This window comes from Primulina eburnea, chromosome 12 (genome assembly GCF_022965805.1).
Source record: "Primulina eburnea isolate SZY01 chromosome 12, ASM2296580v1, whole genome shotgun sequence".
NCBI lineage: Eukaryota > Viridiplantae > Streptophyta > Magnoliopsida > Lamiales > Gesneriaceae > Primulina > Primulina eburnea.
Genome location: NC_133112.1, coordinates 17791669 through 17815135, shown reverse-complemented (window position 1 = coordinate 17815135; position 23467 = coordinate 17791669). Strand labels below are relative to the sequence as shown.

Below are 23467 nucleotides of genomic sequence, written 5' to 3'. Positions count from 1 at the left end.
CATTCATAAACAGCACCCATTCACAATCAGCTTTTTTTTTTGAAAAGAAATTTCATTAATCATAGCAAAGAGTTACAATAATCATCTAAATATTCAATCAAAAACGATGGGCTTTCAAAATAAATCGAAGGACTATCATAAAAATGAGCAGCTTTTGCCAAAGCATCTGCTGCCACATTTGCTTGTCTATAAGCAAACTGAACCGAGAGTGAGGTTCCTTGATTTAGTTGAAGCTTGCATTGGTGCACAAGAGATCCAAATTCCGTAGTATCGTTGTCGGGAGAATTGATAGCATCCACAACAGTTTTTGCATCAAGTTCAAATATACTTTTGTCAGATTCATCTCTTTGATCCAGGTTATAGCATTGAGTAGGGCAAGAACTTCACATTCCTTCACCATTGTATTTCCAGGGCTGTGTTGCATTCGACATGCCATAAATTCTCCATTTTCATCTCGCAAGACACTGCTAAGGCCGAATGTATTATTGTTTGTAAACATAGTTGCATCCGTGTTGCATTTCAGGAAGTGCGGAGGAGGTTTGTGCCATCTTTTACATGTTGGAGCCGCCCTTTGCACAGTTGGGTGAAATTGAGATCCTCTTTTTTTTGCTTGTAGCCAATCATATAGTGTCTGTAAAGCTCCATGGACCAGCTGTGCTGATGTGCAATGCTTGTTGTTCCATAGTTTATCATTTCTTTGTTTCCATAAGCCCCACATGATCATAATTGCTTTACCAACTTCCATATGCGTAAATGTGTGCATCATCAAGAATATCATATCTGCAAAACTTTCCACATTTGCTGCACATGAGTTTATAGCATGGGAGAGATGTGATTCATTCCAGCAGTCTTGAGCCAAAGGGCATTGCAAAAGTGCATGCCAAATGTTTTCAATATGACCATCACAGTGTACACAAGTGAGCGGAACCGGAATACCTTTTCTTTGGAGAGTTGCTCTAACTTGTAGACAGTCTCTAATCGCCCGCCATAAAAAAAGTTCTGACCTTTGGTGGGATCTGTAGCTTCCAAACATGTTTTCATTCTCTTGAGGTCGTAAATTCCATTTTTGAGGACATAATCTCCGAAACCACCCAATATCCTGATTTAACGGTATATCTCCCATTTTTGCTGTAATGCCATATTCTTGTATCTGTCCCTAGATTTTCCTGTAGAGGTATTTTCAGAATTTCACACCTATCCCTTGCATTAAACATTCCATTGATTAGCTCAACATCCCATTGCTTGCATCCTGGGATCATCAATACAGTCACCAGCATTGATTCCATTCCAGCGATCATTGGTGTTTGAATTTGAAATTTGTTGGCTTCTTGTAGCCAAGGTTCATTCCAAGTATTAACTTTCATTCCATCTCCTATCTTCCAACGGCTTCCAATTTTTAACAATGATTGAGAGCTCCAGATACTTTTCCAAACAAAACTTGGATTATGGCCCAATTGGGCTGTGACGAAGTCCCTTCGAGGGAAGTATCTAGCTTTGAAAATTTGGCTTGCGAGTGTATCTGTTGGCCATAAAGGACTAGCCTTGTCTCCCTAGCATTGCAAAATTGAAACCATAGAAGTCTCTAAATCCTAGACCTCCTTTCTCCTTTCGAACTTCAACCTGTCCCAATATAGCGGCGAATACAACGTTGGTTGTCTTTTTTCGATCCCCACCAAAAAGAATTTAACATTCGTTGGATTTATTCTGCTATAGATACCGGTAATAGAAAAACACTCATACAGTATGATGGTATAGCTTGTGCCACCGCCTTAATAAGTATCTCACGGCCTGCTTTTGATAGTGGTTTGTTTTTCCAGGATTGTATTCGGGACAAAATTCTCTCCTTAATGTAGCTAAAAGCCATTTTTTTTGTCGCCCAATCAAGGATGGGAGGCCCAGATATTTGCCCGTATCAAGCGGAGAGTTCACCCCTAAAATTGATGAGACATTATTTTTTACATCCTGGTGAACATTACCACTATAGGAGATACTTGATTTTCCAAAGTTGATTGCTTGCCCTGATGCCTCCTGGTACGTTTGAAGAATATCCCTCATAGTTGTAGCTTCTTCAGCCGTGGATCTAAAGAAGAAGAAGCTATCATCTGCAAATAATAGATGAGATACAATGGGTGCCCCTCGACATACCTTGTACCCATGCATTAACCCTTGTGCTTCCGCTCTTCGTATGAGTGCAGAAAGACCTTCTGCACATAAAATAAATAGATAAGGCGATAATAGGTCATCTTGTCGGAGGCCACGATGAGGTTTAACATGGCCACTAATTTGATCATTTAGCAAGATAGAGTAACGGACCTAAGTTACGCATTCCATAATGAGGTGTACCCATTTGGTGTTGAAACACATTTTGACTAAAATACCTTTTAGATATCCCCAATCGACTCTGTCATATGCCTTACTGATATCCACTTTCAACGCTACCCCCCCACCTTGCCTTTTGTTTTCCTTTTCATATGGTGTAGAGTTTCAAAGGCAACCAGGATGTTGTCTGTGATAGTTCTACCCTGAAGAAACGCGGATTGCGCGGAGGATATCACCTTTGGTAGAATTTACTTTAATCTATTTGATATCACCTTGGCCATGATTCTGTAGATTACATTGCATAAAGCAATCAGACGAAAATCCTTCATTGAGGATGGGGTTTCACGTTTTGGAATCAAAACAATATTTGAATCACTAAGACCTTCTGGGAAAGACACCTGCTCCATCCATTTCTTGCAATTGTTATATACATCATGACCCACTAGATGCCAGAATTTTTGATAAAATGCTGGATTGAAGCCATCCGGTCCCGGAGATTTGTCGGGGTGCATTTGAAACACCGCTTCTTTAAATTTTTCTAGAGTGTAAGGGGCAAGAAGCATGTCATTATCTTCAGCCAAAATACTGGTATTGATCACTGGATCATAATTTCCATTGCTTTCCGAGTAAAGTTCATCAAAGTATTGCATAGCAATGTGGGGTATATCTGTTCCATTCTCATGCCAAATTCCATTTCTATCTTGTAACCTGGTGATTTTGTTCCTCCTTCTTCTGGCTGTTGCATTCGAGTGAAAGAATTTTGTATTTAAATCACCCTCACTCAGCCAAAATTATTTTGCTCGCTGACGCCAATGATCCTCTTCTTGCATTAGGAGATCGACCAAATTCTTTCTTATTGTGTCATATTCTTTCACCGAGTCGGAGTCCGAGAGATTCCTAAGTTGTTCCATCTTCTGTTTGTATAGATTGATGCTCCTTTTGAATGCTACAAATCGTCTCTTTCCCCACTTCAATAATAGTTCCGAGCATCTCTCCATTCTGGGGAGCAGATCTTGACTAGATTCAGCATTCCAGCTATTTTGGACCAATTCCATAAAATCAGGTTCTCTTAACCATTTGTTCTTAAACCGAAACTTGCGCTTCTGGAGAAAGATTTCAGGTTGAGTAGTTCTAAGAAATAATGGTGAGTGGTCAGATATAGAAGCAACGAGATTACTCAGTTGGGCATTTGGAAATAGAGCCATCCACTCAGAATTTCCAAAAGCTCGATCAAGCTTTTCCTCAACTGCATTTGATTTGCCTCTACTTCGTGACCAGGTGAATTGATATCCTTGCATTGGAATTTCCTTAAGTGCACAATATGTCACAGCTTCCCGAAAGCCTTTGAACAACCATTTTGGATGCTCTACCATTCCTTTTTTGTCCTCAGAATATAATAGATCATTGAAGTCACCAGTTATACAACATGGAAAAGTGGATGCAACAGCAATAGTCCTAAGTAGGTTCCAAGAATCTCTTCTTCGGTGCCTCTCTGGAAACCCATAAAATCCAGTCAAACGCCATCCACCTATAGTATTATCCAGTATTTTCATGTCCACATGATTATTTGAGAATGACAGCAGCGAACATGTAGAAGAATGTCGCCAGAAAACACCAATACCCCTGCTTCGTCCATCTCTATTTACAGCAAAACATCCCTCATTTCCAATCTTTATACATATATCTTCTAACTTTTGGGCTTGAACAAGAGTTTCAAAAAGGAAGATGAGATCTGGTGTGTGAGTTCTTATTAACTCACGTAACACAGGAACTGCTCGAGGGTTGCCCAATCCTCGGCAGTTCCAACTTAGCACTATCATGGGTTTTGGCAGGCCTGGGATCCAGAGCCTGCCAATAAGAAGTTTTTTTGGTTGCTAGTCTCAGTCTCCATATGTCTTTGGACCTCACTTATTTGCATATTAAGATCCATTTCCATATTGTGTTGTGAATATGTGATATACTCAATTCCACGCCTTCTTTTTCGCTCCTCATTTATTTCCATAATACACTCCTCCGATTATCCACTAAGCTTTGATTTGCACCTCCATTTTGATTGTCTTGGAAATCTTCCTTGTTATCCACCCTGATTGTTCGGTGATTAAATTTCAAATCTGCCAATCTCTGTGCATTCGACGCATCAAGAAGATTTGTTTCCAAATTTATGATCTCATTCAAACTACAGCGGTTCCTATGGCTCTGATCTATACCAGCAATATTATTGTTTGGTTAGGCGGCGTAAGCATCATCCCTAAGCCATCGACTCCCCTCCGTATTTGTGGTCTTCCGTGTTGGTGCCCGAAGCCATGTGCCCCACTCTTTTTTTTATATCGTTTTCAGGGATGGTGAAAAGCTTGTGACAGAAGCGATCCATATGGCCAAGTAAACCACAAATGAAACAGAATTTTGGCAACCTTTCATACTTAAAATTTACAATCACCCAATCTCCTCCTTGTCTACTAATCTTCTTGAACCGTTTCAATGGCTCCCTTACATCAACTGTAACTCGAATTCTCATGAAAGTACGCCATATAGAAGAATTGTTACTATCATCATATGCAACAAACTTCCCAATGAAGTTACCCAGTAATTTACCAATGTGTTCTGACATGAAACCTATCGGCAGATCATACACTTGAACCCATAAATCCACATTTTGGAGGGAAATTATAGCTGGTGTTTCCCCCGTTCCAATTTATGAAGAATAAGAATGTGGTTATCAAATGACCATGGGCCCCATCCATAATGCGCTTCAAATCGATTACATGAAAAAATTGAAATAAGTATAAGTTTCCTTCTAACTCCTTCACACATATACCTTTACCTGGGCGCCAGATGCTCACCATTCTATTTTTCATAGCGTTGAAGCTGATAGATTGATCAGTAAAGAGTCGTCCAATCAAACATAAGTCTAATTCGAAACCTCCATGGTAGCTTTAATTGTCTTCAATGATGATTTCTTCCTCTTCATCTTTTGATAGCGTCAGATTTTCTATGAGCCTTTCCATTGCGAGACTATCAGAATTGTAGCATTGATTATAATAATTTTGACAGAAGTTTTGAATAACTCTCAACAGGGAGAGAAAAGAAGAACTCCACTCAATCAGCTTTTAACAATATGTAATTTGTATTGTATATTAAAATAAAAGATACAATTCAAAATTGTTTATATGAATTAATACATTATTTTCGAAAAATAAAAATACTTGATATTTTTTTGTCGTTTGTTTACTTTATATATTTATAATAATACTAGCATATAATATAGTCAGGATTGTAAAAAAATCATTGCAATTTTTTTTTCATTATTCAAATTTATTTTACAAAACTTATTTAAAATTTTAAGATAAAAATATATTACTGTTGTTGCAATAATTGCCATGATAAGAGAACTATATATATTTTTACTATTATAAATTTAAAATATTACCACTATCTATAATTTGTAGTAAATCAAAAAGTTATTTTTCAATTAGTTTTAGAGACACTGTCAGTTGTGCGATTCCATGGATTGTAAAGAAAAGAGGTCGGAACACAATATCTGAGTTGTTATACAATTTAATAAATTTGGATATTACACTGTTGCTATCAATTGGTAAAACACCATCCTTCAATTATTTTAGAAATTGAAAATATTATTGTTTTGTACGTTGTTCACTGGTGCAGATATAAATATTTTCTTTTTTTATTTATATTTATATATTATAAAAAAAGATTATTTTTCTTATTTTACCAAGCCAACTTAAAATATATATAATAATATATAGGATGGGAAGAGAATGATTGTCATAAAAATAAATTTAATTATTTAATTCAGATTTTCCATAATGCTAGTCAGCTTTGCATCCGCACTTTCCGAATCTCTCTTTCTAGACGAACAAGCTCTCTCTCTGTCTCTCAAGCCGGTTTATTTAGGGTTTACGGGCGCCGCTTCTGAATCCATCCGATCTAGTGTGAGATCGCTTCTCGCTAGCCCCCTCCCACCTCTACGTCCTTTTTCCCCAGGTAATTTCTCGAATCGCTGATTTTTTTGGTATATATATATATATATATATATATATATATATATATATATATATATATATATATGTTGTGCTTTAGTTTCCTTGTAAATGAATTTGTTCTTGCTGCAATCGAGTAGATTTTTTATTTATACAATGTTTTCTGTAGGGTTACTGGATCTGTATATTAGTTGATCTGATTGCTTATTTGGTAGTTGAAACTGAAAATTTGAATATTTTGCTGTGTGAATGTGGAGACTTGGATTTGCCGGAATCCATGTTGGGAGTGTTTGTAGATCGGATTTTTTTTGCTTAAGTTGTTTTTCTTACGAGTTTACGTCGTTTAGGAGCTCTTGTCAAGGTTTATTTTTTTTATTGTTCGGTCTTTAATGTGTTTCTGTGTCTCGTCATTTATATTATTAAATATGAATGTGGTTTAGGGGACGATTTGATCGATTTAGATTTTCTTGGATGCTGGATGTTTGGCTTTGGGTATGTTGCGACTTCTTTCTATTTATTGATTAGTCATATGGCAAAGAGGGAACTTAATGTAGCTTTCTCTTCTTTCGTCAATAGTTGTTGGGAATAATTTTCCCTTTCCCCGATGATTTAGTGGTAATAGACTGATTTGCTTTGAAATGTGAGGCCCTACTTTTTTTTGGGTAATCAGAGTCTCATTCCTGACTTTTTTTGTTCTAATGGGCTAAACTATTGATTGTGACAACTTTCTATCAGCTTATTTTACTGCAACTTCTAGTTGACTCATTTTTTCCATATTCAATTTCTAATGATATTACTTGTCTCATTTTACATTGGAACTTTTTCAATGCAGCAGAATTTGTTCTATCTCTCGTATTCGTCTAAATTTCATTCTAAATGGTGTTTCATAGTGGTTGATTTCCTTCATGTATATTTATCCATTTATTTGTTACTAGCATTTAAACCTAAGCTCGTATTGAATTCTCATGTGAGTAACTTAGTTTTTATTAATGAAATTAGTAGGGAGAATATGGCAATGGAAGTTACCCAGGTTCTTCTGAGTGCACAAGCAGTTGATTCAACAGTAAGGAAGCACTCTGAGGAGACCTTGAAACAGTTTCAGGAACAAAACCTTCCTGGTTTCTTGTTATCCCTTTCTGGAGAGCTTGCTAGTGAGGAAAAACCAGTTGAAAGCCGGAAACTAGCAGGTTTGATTCTTAAAAATGCTTTGGATGCCAAGGAACAGCATAGAAAGTATGAGCTTGTGCAAAGATGGTTATCATTAGATGCTGCTGTAAAGAGCCAAATCAAGGCATGCTTGTTACAGACCCTCTCCTCTACTGTATCTGATGCGAGGTCCACGGCATCACAAGTCATTGCAAAAGTTGCAGGCATTGAATTGCCGCATCGTCAGTGGCCTGAGCTGGTAGGATCCCTTCTATCAAATATCCACCAGATTCCTTCCCATGTTAAACAAGCTACCCTTGAAACACTGGGGTACTTATGTGAGGAAGTTGGTCCAGAGGTTGTTGATCAAGATCAAGTAAACAAAATACTTACAGCAGTAGTTCAAGGCATGAATGCTAATGAAGGAAATATAGATGTCCGTCTTGCTGCCACCCGGGCTCTGTATAATGCTTTGGGATTTGCCCAGGCTAACTTTTCGAATGATATGGAGCGAGATTACATAATGAGAGTTGTTTGTGAGGCCACACTCTCACCAGAAGGGAAGATTCGGCAGGCTGCATTCGAGTGTTTGGTCTCGATTGGGTCAGCATATTATGATAAGTTAGCTCCATACATTCAAGACATTTTCAATATCACTTCCAAGGCTGTCCGAGAAGATGCTGAGCCGATTGCTCTTCAGGCAATTGAATTTTGGAGCTCCATATGTGATGAGGAAATTGATATTTTGGAAGAGTATGTAGGTGGTTTTACCGCAGATTCTGATGTTCCATGCTATTATTTTATTAAGCAGGCACTACCTGCTCTGATTCCTATGTTATTAGAGACACTCCTTAAGCAAGAAGAGGATCAGGATCTTGACGAGGGTGCTTGGAATCTTGCAATGGCTGGTGGAACTTGCCTTGGTTTGGTCGCCAGAACTGTGGGGGATGACATTGTACCTCTCGTCATGCCATTTATCGAAGAGAATATAACAAAGGGAGACTGGAGGCAGAGAGAAGCTGCCACTTATGCATTTGGTTCCATATTAGAAGGACCTTCACCTGACAAGCTAACTCCTATTGTCAATGTTGCTTTAAGTTTCATGCTCGCTGCTTTGACCAATGATCCAAATAGCCATGTTAAGGATACAACTGCGTGGACCCTGGGAAGAATATTTGAATTTCTTCATGGTTCAACTGTGGAGACTCCTATCATTACCCCAGCAAACTGCCAACAGATTATCACAGTTCTCCTCCAGAGCATGAAAGACGTACCTAATGTCTCTGAGAAAGCATGTGGTGCTCTCTATTTCTTAGCTCAAGGTTACGAGGATGTGGGCACATCACCTTTGACACCTTATTTCCAGGAAATTGTTCAGTCTCTTCTCAATGTCACTCATAGAGAAGATGCAGGTGAGTCTCGACTTAGGACAGCTGCCTATGAGACCCTAAATGAAGTAGTAAGGTGCTCAACTGATGAAACAGCTCACTTAGTGTTGGAACTAGTTCAAGTAATCATGACTGAGCTTCACAAGACTCTCGAAGCACAGAAACTTTCTTCTGATGAGAGAGAGAAGCAGAATGAATTACAGGGCCTTCTATGTGGGTGCTTGCAGGTCATCATCCAGAAATTAGGTGCATCGGAACCGACCAAGTATGCTTTTATGCAGTATGCAGATCAGATTATGAATCTTTTTCTACGAGTTTTTGCTAGTAGAAGTGCCACTGTTCATGAAGAAGCGATGCTTGCCATTGGTGCCCTTGCCTATGCAACAGGTCGCAACTTCGCTAAGTACATGCCTGATTTTTATAAGTATTTGGAGATGGGACTTCAGAATTTTGAGGAATATCAAGTCTGTGCTGTCACCGTTGGTGTTGTGGGGGATTTGTGCAGGGCTTTGGAGGCTGCTATTTTACCTTATTGTGATGGGATAATGACCCAGCTTCTTAAAGACTTGTCAAGCAACCAGTTGCACAGGTCTGTGAAGCCTCCAATCTTTTCATGCTTTGGTGACATAGCTCTGGCAATTGGAGAAAACTTTGAGAAGTATTTGATGTATTCCATGCCCATGTTGCAGAGTGCTGCAGAGTTGTCTGCCCACACATCAGGTGTTGATGATGAAATGTTAGAATACACTAACCTTCTAAGGAATGGAATTTTAGAGGCATATTCTGGGATATTTCAGGGCTTCAAGAACTCTCCGAAAACCCAACTTCTGATTCCATACGCACCTCACATTCTGCAATTCCTGGACAGCATTTACATGGAGAAAGATATGTGAGTATCTCTATTCTTTATAATGGCAGTTTTAATCCAGATTTTCTACTTTTTTATCTGATCGTTTTTTCTATCAATCTCAGGGATGATGTCGTGATGAAAACTGCTATAGGAGTCCTTGGAGATCTAGCTGATACTTTGGGCAGTAATGCGGGTTCTTTGATTCAGCAGTCTCTGTCAAGCAAAGACTTTTTAAATGAATGCTTGTCTTCTGATGATCATTTGATTAAAGAATCTGCTGAGTGGGCCAGGATGGCCATTAGTCGTGCCATATCTGTTTGAGTTTCTGTCCGCTTGTTCCATATAACTTAAACCTTCATGCATATGGTCGTGTCGAGTCGAGTCGGGTCGAAGTGTCACGTCAGTCATTGCCATCATCGACAGCGGAAGCATTTTCCATCTTGCTGTCACTAACTCATGCATCAGCATCAGGGGGCTTGGGTTCATTTATTTTGCCATAGGGGGGGGGGGGAGTCGGCTACAGTTGCTTCAAAGAACATTTTGAAGGATTGATGAGTGGAAGTGTCTTGGGGATTGCAGTTGCAGAAGGGAGATGGTTATCGTGCTGAATACTTTCAACTGATTGCTGGTCTATATTGGTGTTCGTATTAGGCCCCCATGGCAGTCTGATGCTGCTTGCTTGCAGACTGCATTAATCAACGACTTTGATTTACATGATACTTGAAGCCAGCCACCCTGCCACCTTTTTCTCATCTTATAATTATTTTGCCCATACATCTTTTTATTTTATCTCAGTCACTTGTATTTGTCAGTCCAAACCATCAACTTTCAAGGTCAGGCTACATTATTCATTCACATGGGGTGGTGTTGGCCTATTTCAGTTATGGCACATCATTTGCATTTTTAGTTCACTTTTCAGTTTCACAGGTCCTTTGAGGTTAAAAATACTACCCATGCATGAGCCCAAGATTGCTGCTCTTTCTACCGGTTGAAGGTACAGTTTTTCTTTAATTTTTATTTTTCATTGTATAATATAATTTGTTTCAAAGCACTCTTAAGACTTGGATTATTGGGATGTCATGAAAATGTGATGACATCAGAATGATCAAGAATATGATCGAAGAAGCACTTTTGTCTAAGAGGCAATGTATTTGCTGTCTTGCCTTTTAATTTTCATCTCTCTATGTATAATCTTTTGTGTAAATGGACGTATGGAATTTGATTTCTCTTGTGTGATGCTCGTTTATGACTTTCCAAATGGAAAAGCGGTTTTGAAATGTTGGTCTTGTTTGTCAACTGGATTTGTTACCATTGCTTATTTGCTCAACTGCTGTTGCATTGGATTTCCTCTTATTGGTTTCATCGGGACTATGCAAGTGGTGGTTTGAATCCTTCTGCATAGTTTGGCAACGGATTCGTTTATATCACTTGGCTGTTTTTAATTGTCGTAATGGCTTTTGAAGTAGGGCCATTTCCCAACGAGCTTTTCACATATTTTGGGAGTTTCCCTCGAATTATGCTATTTTTACACTAGTTAAATGGATCTTTCCAGATCCTTTCCATTTTCCTATCGGTTAAAATTTCAGAAGCTTTATATCAATTGTTGTCTCATGGCTTGTTCTACATAGGTATAAACTCCTATTCTTAAAAATTTTTCTTTAAAAAAATGGTTTATTTAAAGGTGATTTAATATACATGTTATGACGCTTTGATGGTGTGTTTTGGGTTGGTCGGAGCGCTTGCTTATATTATACGCAAGCAAAAGCAAAAACTTCATTTGCCTTACTGCACCAACTTGTAACAACTGAGGATTGATAATGTAATCTTATTTTGGGTTGATACCCGTTTTGGTTCCTTTATTTCACTTTTTGATAAAACTGTCCCTCTTCTATTTGTCCAGTAACTTTCTTAAAAATGACTTTCTTCGTCCATGTAATCAAATGCTCTCGATAACCCCTGAATTTTAAAAACTGATTGATGGTTTTCTTCTTATCTCGTTTACCTCTAAAATTTAAGAGGTTTAATGGGTCCTCGACCATGGTTGTGGATGATCGAAGGTCGAAAGATGCAATGGAACAAGGACAAACACAAATCGTGTTAAGCATCTAGAAAACATGCTTGCACGAACATTGTTCGATTCTAGCTTTATGCATGCATTGTTCCATTCTACATTTCAATCCTTCACCACCGTCCTCAACCATCCATGAAGAGCAATTAGAGTTCTCAAATTTGGGGGTAATTGAGGTTGGTGAGACAACCGTCGTAGTTTTTAACGATCTTTGTTGGATTTGGGTTTTCTATATGTCCAAACACAGTGGAAGTTTAAAAATTTGTTTATTTTGACAATCAAAATATGTTTTGCTTTGGCCGCTCGTATGATTTTAACAAAAACATTCATAGGATGTTTAAAAAATTATACATTTATGAATTTAAATCACTGGACTCCAACTAATCCGGTATAAACAGATTAGCTCTTGTTGATTCTCTACGAACTTTCTTCGATGAAACCCTCCTATCAAGTCCGCGTCTAGATTGTATGTTCTTCTTCCAAATTGCATTAGTAAATATGGAAGAGATTTTGCGTAGAAAAAGGAAAAATTGAGAGATGGCTCAATATTTCTTTTTCAAAACAAGTGGCAGAATTTTTTTTCTCTTTGAAAGGGCTGTTCTCGTGAGTTGTGGAAGGCTAGGGTTTGACTTTGCATGTATTATCTATAAGTAAATAATAGTCTAATTACATAATTAACATTAATGGACTTGATTTAATTAACTGAGCTAGTCCAACTAGTTTAATTAATTTAGTCAAAGCCCATTAAAACTTTAATTATTTTTTATGTTGGACCTGTACTCCTACAAGTTAATTTATTAATTAATAAACTCAACTTTTGAGCTTAATAAATTAAATACATTATAAATTCAACACTTGAACATATTATTTAAATTATAAATTCAACTCCTTGAATTTTTATCACCTCCAAAATTTAATATTTAATAAACCCAACATTTGAGTTTAATAAATTAAATTCTCAAATTTTATAAATTCAACTCATTGAATTTAATCTCTCAAAATTTAATTATCACAAATTCAACTCCTTGAATTTACTACGTAATATAAATTCAACTTCTTGAATTTATTCTCTCAACGGGAACAAACAATCCAGTACTTATGTGACCCTCAATGGTTCAGGGATAAAGCTAGCCGTGGGTTCACAACTCTTTGTGATTTAGGACATAATCATTTATTCGGGCTTACCCTAGTTAGCCTCATTCTTTTTATCACCACCTTGATCAAGAATGTCAGAACTCATTTCTGATTGCACTCATCGGATCATGATAAGAGCGTCTAGTAGCATCGCCCCATGATCCCCTAGGTATCACTGATAGTGCCTGCAAGAACCAGTCGATTATGATTAACGTATAGTACGGCCCCTTCATCTCATATATCCCGATCGAATCTGCAACCATTGGTTCATCGAGTGTTGCATATTAATTCGATAACCATGTGATAACTTTAATAGTGGCATCGTGTGTATTATTGGAGAACTCCTTCTCGAACGTACATCTCATACTTTGGCCAGATATTCCATGTACTATTATTACATCAGATCACATAAGATATCCACACCCGTAGCTGAGCGGTGAATCCCCGACTATAATGCACTGGCTCCTATATGTGTCGCAATTATACCCAACCTCGCCACCTGATGACTCTCCTGGAGCCGGTAAACGAGTCAAAGCACAACCCTAGCATATAAAGCCTCAGTGTTGTCCCAGGGTCGTAAGGACTAATGGTGTACAATCATAACCACGGACTTATCATCTCGATGAATGATAACCACTTGGAAAGTCCGAGGGAGGGTTGTTCGGTATAATCATCATATGACTACCCATCTGCATGTTTGGACATCTCTATGCTCTTACCAAGAAACCCATTACACAACATCACAGTTCCTACTCTCCACCTCAAGCGACCTTTATCCGTGTTTTAGGCGGCTGAATCGACTAGGAACAAATTTAGATCATATAGTGTTTACAAACGAGTTTCAATATCGAACTACGATTCATTTGTATTAAAGTATAATCAATGTCTTTATCTATGTTTGATAACATGAGTATACAGATAAAAAAATAACAAACCATAAAATAATGAATTATATTAAAATAAAGATTGTTCTTTACAACTGAGACAATAAAACCTCTAGTCAACAGTTGACTTGCAAGGCATCTACTCTAACAATCTCTGACTTGCCCTAGAGCCAACTACCCATAAACTTTAATCCCATTGCTCCGATGCTTCTCAAACAATGGTCTTGGCAAGGGCTTCGTAAGTGGATCAACAACGTTATCTCCAGAGGGGACTCTTTCGACTGATATATCTCCCCTTCCCACAATCTCTCGGATGATGTGGAATTTTCTCAGTACATGTTTGGATCGCTGATGAGACCTTGGTTCCTTTGCTTGCGCAACGGCACCAGTGTTGTCGCAGTACACCGGGAGTGGATCAACTACATTAGAAATAACGCCCAACTCTTGGACAAAATTCCTCATCCAAACTGCCTCTTTGGCTGCAACAGATGCAACAATGTATTCAGCTTCAGTGGTGGAATCCGCAACGGTGTCTTGCTTGGAACTTTTCCAAGAGACAGCCGCACCATTAAGAATGAATACAAAACTAGAGGTCGATTTTGAATCATCTACATCACATTGGAAGCTAGAATCAGTGTAGCCTTCCAATTTTAATTCTCCACCCTCATAGACCATGAACAAGTTCTTAGTCCTTCTCAAGTACTTAAGAATATCTTTCACGGCCTTCCAATACATTGGACCAGGGTTCGCCTGATATCTGCTTGTAACACTCAAAGCGTAAGCAACATCAGGACGAGTCGATATCATACCATACATAATACTACCAATAGCTGACGCATATGGAATACGTGTCATCATCTCAATCTCTTCATCAGTTTTGGGACACATAGCTTTAGATAGAGTAATACCATGACACATTGGTAAGTATCCTCTCTTGGACTCTCCATTGAGAATCGTTTTATAATGGTATCGATATATGTGGCTTGGGTGAGCCCCAACATCTTTTTGATCTATCTCTATAGATTTGTATTCCTAATACATAGGATGCTTCACCCATGTCTTTCATGGAGAATTTACTGGCTAACCATACTTTAGTTGATTGTAGTAATCCTAAATCATTCCTAATGAGCAGGATATCATCAACATAAAGTACTAGGAATGTCACTGCACTCCTACTAACTTTCTTGTACACACATGGTTCCTCAGAATTCTTAGCAAAACCAAACTCTTTGATAGTGCTATCAAATCTGAGGTTCCAACTCCTTGATGCCTGCTTGAGACCATATATTGATCTCTGAAGTTTGCATACATTATGCTCACTTCCTACTGATGTGTATCCCTCGGGTTGAGACATATAGATTTCTTCTTTGATGTCTCTATGGAGGAATGCAGTCTTTACATCCATTTGCCTATGGCTAGTAGTATTTTAATGGACTTAAACATAGCAACTAGTGAAAAAGTTTTCTCATAGTCAATTCCTTGCCTTTGAGTATAAACTTTTGCAACCAGTCTTGCTTTGAAGGTCACTACCTTCCCATCCGCCCCAAGTTTTCTTTTGCAGATTTATTTGCATCATATGAGAACGATTCGCTCAGGTGGATCCACTAATGTCCAGACTTCGTTTGAATACATAGAGTCCATTTCTGACTGCATGGCTTCAAGCCATTTTGTTAAATCAGTATCAGATATTGCTTCTTTGAAATTCATTGGATCACATCCAACACAAGACTCATCATGGCCTTGTTCATGAAGAAGCGTGATCGACGGATTCGATTGGGATTACTTCTAGCAAGCGGACTAGGTCAAGTTATAGTAATTGAACGAAACGTCCAAGTATCGATCCCACAGAGACTATTATTTAATTACTAAGATTCAATTATTTTATTTAATCTAGGCAAACAATAACGAGCGATTTGATTATTATTTCAACTAAGTAAATTTTAAACTAATTTATGCTAATTTAATGGCTAAATCGAATATCAGAAAAGCTTGGAACTTGGGATTTTCAAATTTTATTAGAATGACCGGGAACTCACGACGGTAACAAACTCTGATTAGATTCAAGCACTGGAATTATTCAACGAACAATTATTCGAAGTCACGATGCAATCTCCAATTTAATTATAAATCTATTTCTAGCATTTATAATCCTATTTTCATTTAACAGTCCAACTATTTCTAATTGAATTTAATTAAACAAAAATGCATGCATCAACGATAGAATTACAGCTGTCGCCTAAAATCGCACACTGAAACCGAATACTATTTCTAGTCGGTTTAACCGTGTGTTGATTAATATTTTTGAAGCTAAATTCAATCTATTCCCTTTCGAGTCAAGATCGAACGACAAACATGCAATTAATTGGCCAGATTAAAAGCACGAAAATTACTCAAACAGTAGTCAATAACATAAAATACTTTTATAAATCAAACAATCCAACGAGCAAACAAAATCAGTCGTTTGTCCCTATCGTGGTCCCGATCACAAAAGAAACTACTCCATAAAATCAAAACTAAAATCAAATTTAATGTTTGAATTCATGTCTGAAAATAAGAAAATAAAAGAGAAGAAAAATATCAATGACGGTGCGCGGATCTTGCGTGTAAATTGCGCTGTCTTTTTCTCTCGTTTCTCCCAAGTCTTCGTCGTCTTCGAGAGTTCCAAAGCTCGCGCCTTTTTTTCTTCTCAAAGTCGGCTGCCCCTTCTCCCGAATTTCGAACCCTTCTTTTCTCTTCGTATTTTCCTTTTATTCCCTTCCAAATCACGAGCAAATCTTCGCCAAAATCTCGATCTGATATTACGTACACGGACCCCGTGCATGCATCAGGACAGGGGTCCGTGTAGACTCTGCCCGAGAATTCTTCCGGAATGGTGGAGGACACGGACCCCGTGTAGGGGGTCAGGTTACAGGTCCGTGTAGACTCTGCTTTTCTATTCTTCGAGGGTTGATGTACACGGACCCTTACACGGGTCCGTGTAAGGGTCTGTGTTTAGACTCTCATGTTTTCCTCCTATTCTTCCGGGTATTTCTGACGTGGCATTGCGGAGTTTGACTTTTCTTTCATTTCTTTGGCTTTCATCATCTTTTGGTCAAACCTGCAAATAGCCATAATGAGACGAATTAAGCGCAAAACTCGGAATAAAAATGCCAGATAAGCACGAATACGACAAAATAAGATCCCTAAAATGCTATATAATTCGTGCTTATCAACTCTCCCACACTTAACCTTTGTTCGTCCTCGAACAAATCAGATAAAAATAAAGATGAGAAATATTTCAGATTCAGAACTCAAGCACCACAATCAAAACTTCTCAATTTGTCAAACTCTTTCACCCCCGGTCAAAAGATCACGCTTCGCATATTACAAAATTCTTTTTCGTCGCAATTTAAGGTTCAAACATTTACCCAGTAGGATCAACAAAACAATATGTGTGTAGTGTGCAAGTCAGATTCGTACTCATCTCCAGCTACTTAGTTTCATGATCACTTATTTTCATTTGTTATTGAGACGCCCCATATGCTTGACTTTCATACCCCTCTCTACTAAATGTTGAACGACGATGACTTGGTTAATAGCTCTTTTCAATGCTTATAACGTAAGGTCACGGTTCACGGTTACAATAGAAGGTATGGAAATCAAAAGTGAGAGGGAATAAAAATATAATCCTGCAGCACAGTCATCCAACTTTTGACTTATCACCAATTACTGTATTTTCATCATTTTCAGAGCTCTATCGTCTCTTTTTCGTTCTCATTGTCCATCAACTTTCACCATCGGATTTTTTTTCCAGGTGTTTTCAGTACTACACTTTTTTTTTCATGAATAAAGTTTCATCGACTCCTTCACACATAATTTTTCAAACCATTGGAGTAATTCAAACATTTCAATGTGCACATGAGGTTTATTCCTCTCACGTGTAGGTAGGAAAAAGTGTATAGGCTAAGATTCAGGTAGTTGATGCGGGACATTGAATAAAGTACGAATGGGGGCTAATTGTGTGTCATTGACACACACCATTCGATTTTTACAGGCTCAAAAAGGGTTACTAGAGACAATAAATGATGTATCGGTCAGGCTTGAAAGGCTCAAACGGTCCAAAGATCGCCTAAATCATCCCTAAGTCACCATCGTTCGTTTTTTCGCTTCGAGGGTTAATCAGATAAGTTCTAGGGATCGTTGTTCGATTTTTTTTTTCAGTACACACTTCACCAATTCACTATCAATGAGTAAAAGTTTGACCACGTGCATTGAAAAAATGTTGATACAGAACTGGTTCATGTCTGTCCCTCTCCTCGAAACTACGACTCTTCTCATTCAATACTAGGCATGAACTATTTCCCGGGTGATCCAAAATCTAACAAATTAATCTGATTATTAAGTAAAACAAGAGTTCTTTGTTTAGTAATAGTCTCATCCTACGTTAAAAGTGTTGTTAAGTTTTTGTGTAACGACGTGAAACAAAACTGACCCACCCCCACACTTTGAGAACGACACTGCCCTCAGTGTAAAGCAATATAAAAAGAACGATCGAGACAGTTAAAGCAAAAACACTTCCCTGGACAAATGGCGAGTAAGTGGTGAAAATGTGGTAGAAATCAGCAACTCCTGAAAAGCACGACATCGAATACACACGGAAAACGTAAAAAGGAATAGGAGAAACACACAAACACACGATTAAAGTTCAAATGATAATAACGATAAAGAACAAGTCTGAAAACGTCGATAACAACATAAAAATGAAATGGCGAAATCCAGAAAAACAATAAAATCCTCCCCACATCCTAACAGAATAAACTACTGCTCGTCCTCGGATCCCAGCTCTAAGTTTATGAATTCATCGAGAGTAGCTCTTTCCTAGGGTGGGGCATAGGCGTCAGGAGACTGTTGCTCGATTCGGGCCAAGCGGTTGCGGATGTCGTCCATGCAATCCAGTAAGGATGAGTAAAAGTGACATCTGGCTTGCGAGTTGTGCTGTCTGGGGGGTGCGCCAGCTTGAGGGTCAGCTTGGGCATCCAATGCCGCTTCTTCCTCCAAACGGTCACCCCAGGCGCGGTCCTCGATGGCAGGGGGAGGCACCGGTGGGTCACGGGGGTGAGGGCTGATGTGTCGACTTCCGAGATTGCGGTACCAAGTGCCCTGTCGGCAGATGAAGTACATGCCTTGCATAGCTTGAGCGGTGAGCATATGTGTAGAGGTATGCAGAAAGGAAGTCTCACATGTGAAATCGATGCCATGGGCCGCCAAAATGCGAGAGATGATGATAGGGAAAGGGGCGTAGGGCGTCTTATTCTTTGTTGGGTCAATATGAGCGACTGAGCGCATATGGTTAATAATGATCGACGCCACCGGAATGGCAGTGATCGCCCCTAATCCATTCAACATCTTATCTATGAGATAAAGGTCCATATGGCGCACTTCGTTGTTACCGGCTTTCCTCGGGATAATGTTCGCTCCCGTGAAATAGCAAATCAAGCGATCAAGTAGTGGGATGGTAGTCGGGAGGACACTGGAGCGGGAGCCGGTAAGAGATGTATGGTACTGAAGGCGGCGCCGTGCTTCCGAGATCCGGAAGGTGAGGTCCGAAAAGAAAATATCTAGTTGATTGAAGGACTACCGGCGGCCCTTCATTTGGGACATTTAAAAGCGCAGCCAAGTATGAGCTGGTCACCTCGATAGGAACCCCCTTCACGTATGTACGCACATGTTGCAGACCGATGATCTCTTTTTCTTCGACATTGGCAAAGAATTGCCATACCAGGTCGGGATAATATGGGCCGGAGATGTCCAAGATAGGGCCCCATCCAAATTTATCAAACTCGGCGCGGAGTGGCACCTCGGCATCAATACGGGGGTGAATAGACCGTTCCACGATGGCAGCATTCCTGTGAAGGGCCGAGTACCATTTAGAATTCTCGATGGAGGTGAATTTAGAAGCATCAAATGATCTCCTGGCTGACCCAGAGGACGAAGAAGCACCGGTTCTGGCACGCTTACTGGTTAGTCGACGGGGAGGCATTCTAGTGCAAGAAAATACCCTCAGCAATTCAATAGCAATAATCCAAAGATTTATTTCAACTAATCCCAACCAATGCAAATTTATCCCAACGCACCGTTAAGCAGTCCATAACAATATCCTTAACAATATGCCCGATGCAATTACGCAAAAATAGTAGCAAGATAATCCAAGAACAATGAATGCCTAACAATCGAACAATCTAAGATCAATCCCCAACACCTAATCTGAAGTCGCTCAAAATATTCGGAGACCGGAAACAAAGGAGAGCCACGCTTACCAGATAAAAGAAGAATTTACCGCGAAAGAGGGTGGTCCGGCTGTGGTGCGTGCCGAGCTGAGGTATGGATGTGCGGTGGTTTGGACAGTGGAGTGATGATGAGGGTTGTGCGGTGGGGAGACGAAGGTGAGAGAGCGGCGCGAGGACGGTAGGAGGCGGTGCGAGGAGGTGCCGAGGGTAGCGGTGCGACGGAGGGTAGATTTAGGGATTTAGGGATTTCAGAAGCAGAGACCGCAATTTAAGTTCAGAGGAGTTGCGAATTTAGAAGGCACGGACCCCGTGTAGGGGTCCGTGTACAGGTCCGTGTACACTCTGGAGATCGGCAATTTTGAAAGTTAAGGGCACAGGACCCTGTGCAGGGGTCCAGATCAAGGTCCGTGTAGCCTCGGTATGTGAAAGTCTGGAAAGTGATATACACGGACCCCGTGTAAGGGTCCGGGGCAGGGTCCGTGTAGACTCGGGAATTTGGCATTTTTGAAAGTTAAGGGCACGGACCCCGTGTAGGGGTCCGGGGCTGGGTCCGTTCACACTCGGGAACAGAAAACTCATTATGAAACGTCCTGCTCTTTTTATTGCTTTAAAAGTACTTAGATTTTTTTTTTTAAAACCTCACTTAGCATCGGCCGAACCATATGTATTATTTGTTATCCACGTTTAGAACGTGTTGAGTCTTTAGACTCACTAGGTTTGTATGATGCAGGATTTGATGATTTTTGGAGGTAGGTGACGATTGAGTCGATCGAGTGCAGCAGTACACACCCGAGGGCCTTTATGTTTCCGCACTAGCTAGATAGATTTATGATTTAGAGATCTATGTTCATGATTTTTATTAGATATATTTTTATGCTTTATTGCTAGACGATCTTTTCGAAGGTCGATTTAGGAATTTTGGTTAGCCGATGATTTAGGATTTTATTTCATGCACTTGAGATTTAAATTGTTAAATTATTATGATTCATGTTTATGTTAATTTATTTTATTTAGTTTAATAGTTAGAATATATGATTAAAGATTTGCAACGAAAAAAAAATAAAAAATTAGAGGTCGTTTCACAATATATGCATTTTTTTTTGAAAAATAGACGAACCAAACCCAAATTTGATGCCATGAATGTACAATTCTAAGAATCGATACACGAAATTTGAAACTCAATCAAGCACACAAGATGCAAGAATTGTACAGAAACTTCCCTGGTCCATTGGTGGTTTTGAAACCGATCGCCCTGATAGACTTCCCACACTTGAGAAATTCCACCGCCAGTAGACAAATTACCTGCACCACCATTCACTGAGATTACTCACGAACAATGCGAGAAAAACTGAAAGAAGGTAAATTAGAACAAATAAAATAAACTAAAAATATGAGAGAAAAATAAAACTAAACACTGGGTTGCCTCCCAACAAGCGCTAAATTTATAGTCTATAGCTCGACTGTACTCCCCTATTCATTATGGGTTTTGCAGAGCCACGGTGATCGGCTCGTCTGGCATAGCACCTCCATGGTAAACCTTTAGCCTATGTCCATTCACTTTAAATGCTCCAGTTTCTTCGCTAGTGATCTCCACTGTCCCATACGGGAAAACTTGCGTGATGGTATATGGCCCTGACCATCGTGAACGCAACTTGCCTGGCATCAACTTCAGTCGAGAATTATATAACAGTACCTGTTGGCCCACCACAAATTCTCGATGGACAATGTTCTGATCATGCCAACGTTTGGTTTTCTCCTTGTAAAGCTTGGCATTCTCATACACCTCCAACCTAAACTCATCCAATTCATTTAGCTGCAGCACTTTCTCGTCACCTGTGGCTTTAGCATCAAAATTCATAAATTTAGTAGCCCAATAAGCCTTATGTTCAAGTTCTACAGGTAGGTGACAGGATTTCCAAAAGAATAATTTGAAAGGGGACATGCCAATGGGGGTTTTAAAAGCAGTGCGGTACGCCCAAAGTGCATCGTCGAGTTTCCTAGACCATTCTTTCCTTGAAGCACCGACAGTCTTCTCAAGAATGCGTTTAAGTTCTCTGTTTGAAACCTCGACTTGGCCACTAGTTTGGGGGTGATAAGGTGTTGCCACCTTATGTCGGACCCTATACTTAGCCAACAGATTGTCAAATTGACGATTAAAAAAATGAGTACCCCCATCGCTAATGATGGCTCTAGGTGTGCCAAAACGTGAGAAAATATTTTTCATAAGAAATTGAACGACAACCCTAGAGTCATTAGTTTTGCATGCAACCGCCTCAACCCACTTAGATACAGTCTACAGCCACCAAAATATACTTGTTCCCAAAAGAAACCGGGAATGGACCAATGAAATCGATACCCCACACATCAAATAATTCACACACAAGAATATTATTGAGAGGTAATTCATGTCTCCTAGAGATATTACCTGTTCGCTGACAATCTGGACATTTTTTGACATATTCATGCGCATTCTTAAACAAAGTAGGCCAATAAAAACAAGACTGGAGGACTTTGGACGCAGTTCTAGTCGCCCCGAAGTGGCCTCCAGTCGGACCAGCATGACAATGAAACAAAATTTAACTTACCTCTTCCTGGGGTACACATTTACGGATTATATCGTCTGCACATATTCTAAACAAATAGGGATCCTCCCACAAATAATATTTCAAATCGGAGAAGAATTTCTTCTTTTGCTGGTAAGTAAAGTGGGGAGGAATGGACTTACTTGAAAGATAGTTAATGAAATCAGCCTACCATGGCAGATTGGTGATCTCAAAGAGTTGCTCATCTGGAAAACAGTCTCGAATAATGTCATTGCTTTGAATCGGGTTTTCCAAACGAGAAAGATGGTCTGCAACTTGATTCTCTGTGCCCTTCCTATCGATTATTTCCAGGTCAAATTCCTGCAACAGAAGAATCCAACGAATTAGCCTTGGTTTCGCATCCTTTTTAGACATCAAGTATTTCAAGGCTGAATGGTCGGTGTGCACGACAACTTTACTCCCTATCAAATATGATCTAAACTTATCCAACGCAAACACCACGGCAAGAAGCTCATTCTCTGTAGTGGCATAGTTCAGTTGGGCGGCTGACAATGTCATACTAGCATAGTAGATGACATAAATGCACTTGTCTCTCTTTTGTCCCAACACTGCCCCTAGTGCTGTGTCGCTTGCATCACACATCACCTCAAATGGCGACCCCCAGTCAGGTGCTATCATCACAGGTGTTGTGATCAATTTCTCCTTCAAGATCTGAAATGCCTGCACACACTCAGCAGAAAAATCAGAAGGTACCTCTTTTATCAGTAAATTAGTCATATGCTTGGAAATGCTAGAAAAATCTTTTATAAATCGTCTGTAGAATCCCGCATGCCCAAGAAAACTACGCACTCCTCTAATGTTGGTTGGGGTT

At 39.4% G+C, this 23467-nt stretch overlaps 3 protein-coding genes across 4 annotated transcripts; 1 reads left to right on the top strand and 2 right to left on the bottom strand.

Annotated features, from left to right (window-relative positions):
• Positions 1–223: 223 nt before the first annotated feature.
• On the bottom strand, positions 224–745 carry LOC140806705 (uncharacterized). Its single transcript, XM_073163249.1, has one exon. The coding sequence runs from the start codon at positions 743–745 to the stop codon at positions 224–226; it is 522 nt and encodes a 173-aa protein (XP_073019350.1).
• Positions 746–3110: 2365 nt separating this feature from the next.
• On the bottom strand, positions 3111–4139 carry LOC140806704 (uncharacterized). Its single transcript, XM_073163248.1, has one exon. The coding sequence runs from the start codon at positions 4137–4139 to the stop codon at positions 3111–3113; it is 1029 nt and encodes a 342-aa protein (XP_073019349.1).
• Positions 4140–6143: 2004 nt separating this feature from the next.
• Positions 6144–10933, top strand: LOC140808312 (importin subunit beta-1-like). Of its 2 annotated transcripts, none has more exons than XM_073165403.1 (3): positions 6144–6321; positions 7320–9740; positions 9824–10933. In XM_073165403.1, exons 2-3 carry the CDS (start codon positions 7327–7329, stop codon positions 10020–10022), a joined length of 2613 nt encoding a protein of 870 aa, XP_073021504.1. In that variant the 5' UTR covers positions 6144–6321; positions 7320–7326; the 3' UTR covers positions 10023–10933. The 2 variants fall into 2 exon arrangements, with proteins under 2 accessions (XP_073021504.1, XP_073021503.1); XM_073165402.1 differs by having other exon boundaries at positions 6146–6321; positions 7317–9740.
• The last annotated feature ends 12534 nt before the right edge of the window (positions 10934–23467 follow it).

Excerpts from the sequence above, each read along its gene's own strand:
- LOC140806705 (XM_073163249.1), bottom strand. The coding sequence starts at position 745 with ATGGAAGTTGGTAAAGCAATTATGATCATGTGGGGCTTATGGAAACAA.
- LOC140806704 (XM_073163248.1), bottom strand. The coding sequence starts at position 4,139 with ATGATAGTGCTAAGTTGGAACTGCCGAGGATTGGGCAACCCTCGAGCA.
- LOC140808312 (XM_073165403.1), top strand. The coding sequence starts at position 7,327 with ATGGCAATGGAAGTTACCCAGGTTCTTCTGAGTGCACAAGCAGTTGAT. Across the intron at positions 9,741-9,823 it reads ATTTACATGGAGAAAGATAT|GGATGATGTCGTGATGAAAA; the intron begins GTGAGTATCTCT and ends TATCAATCTCAG.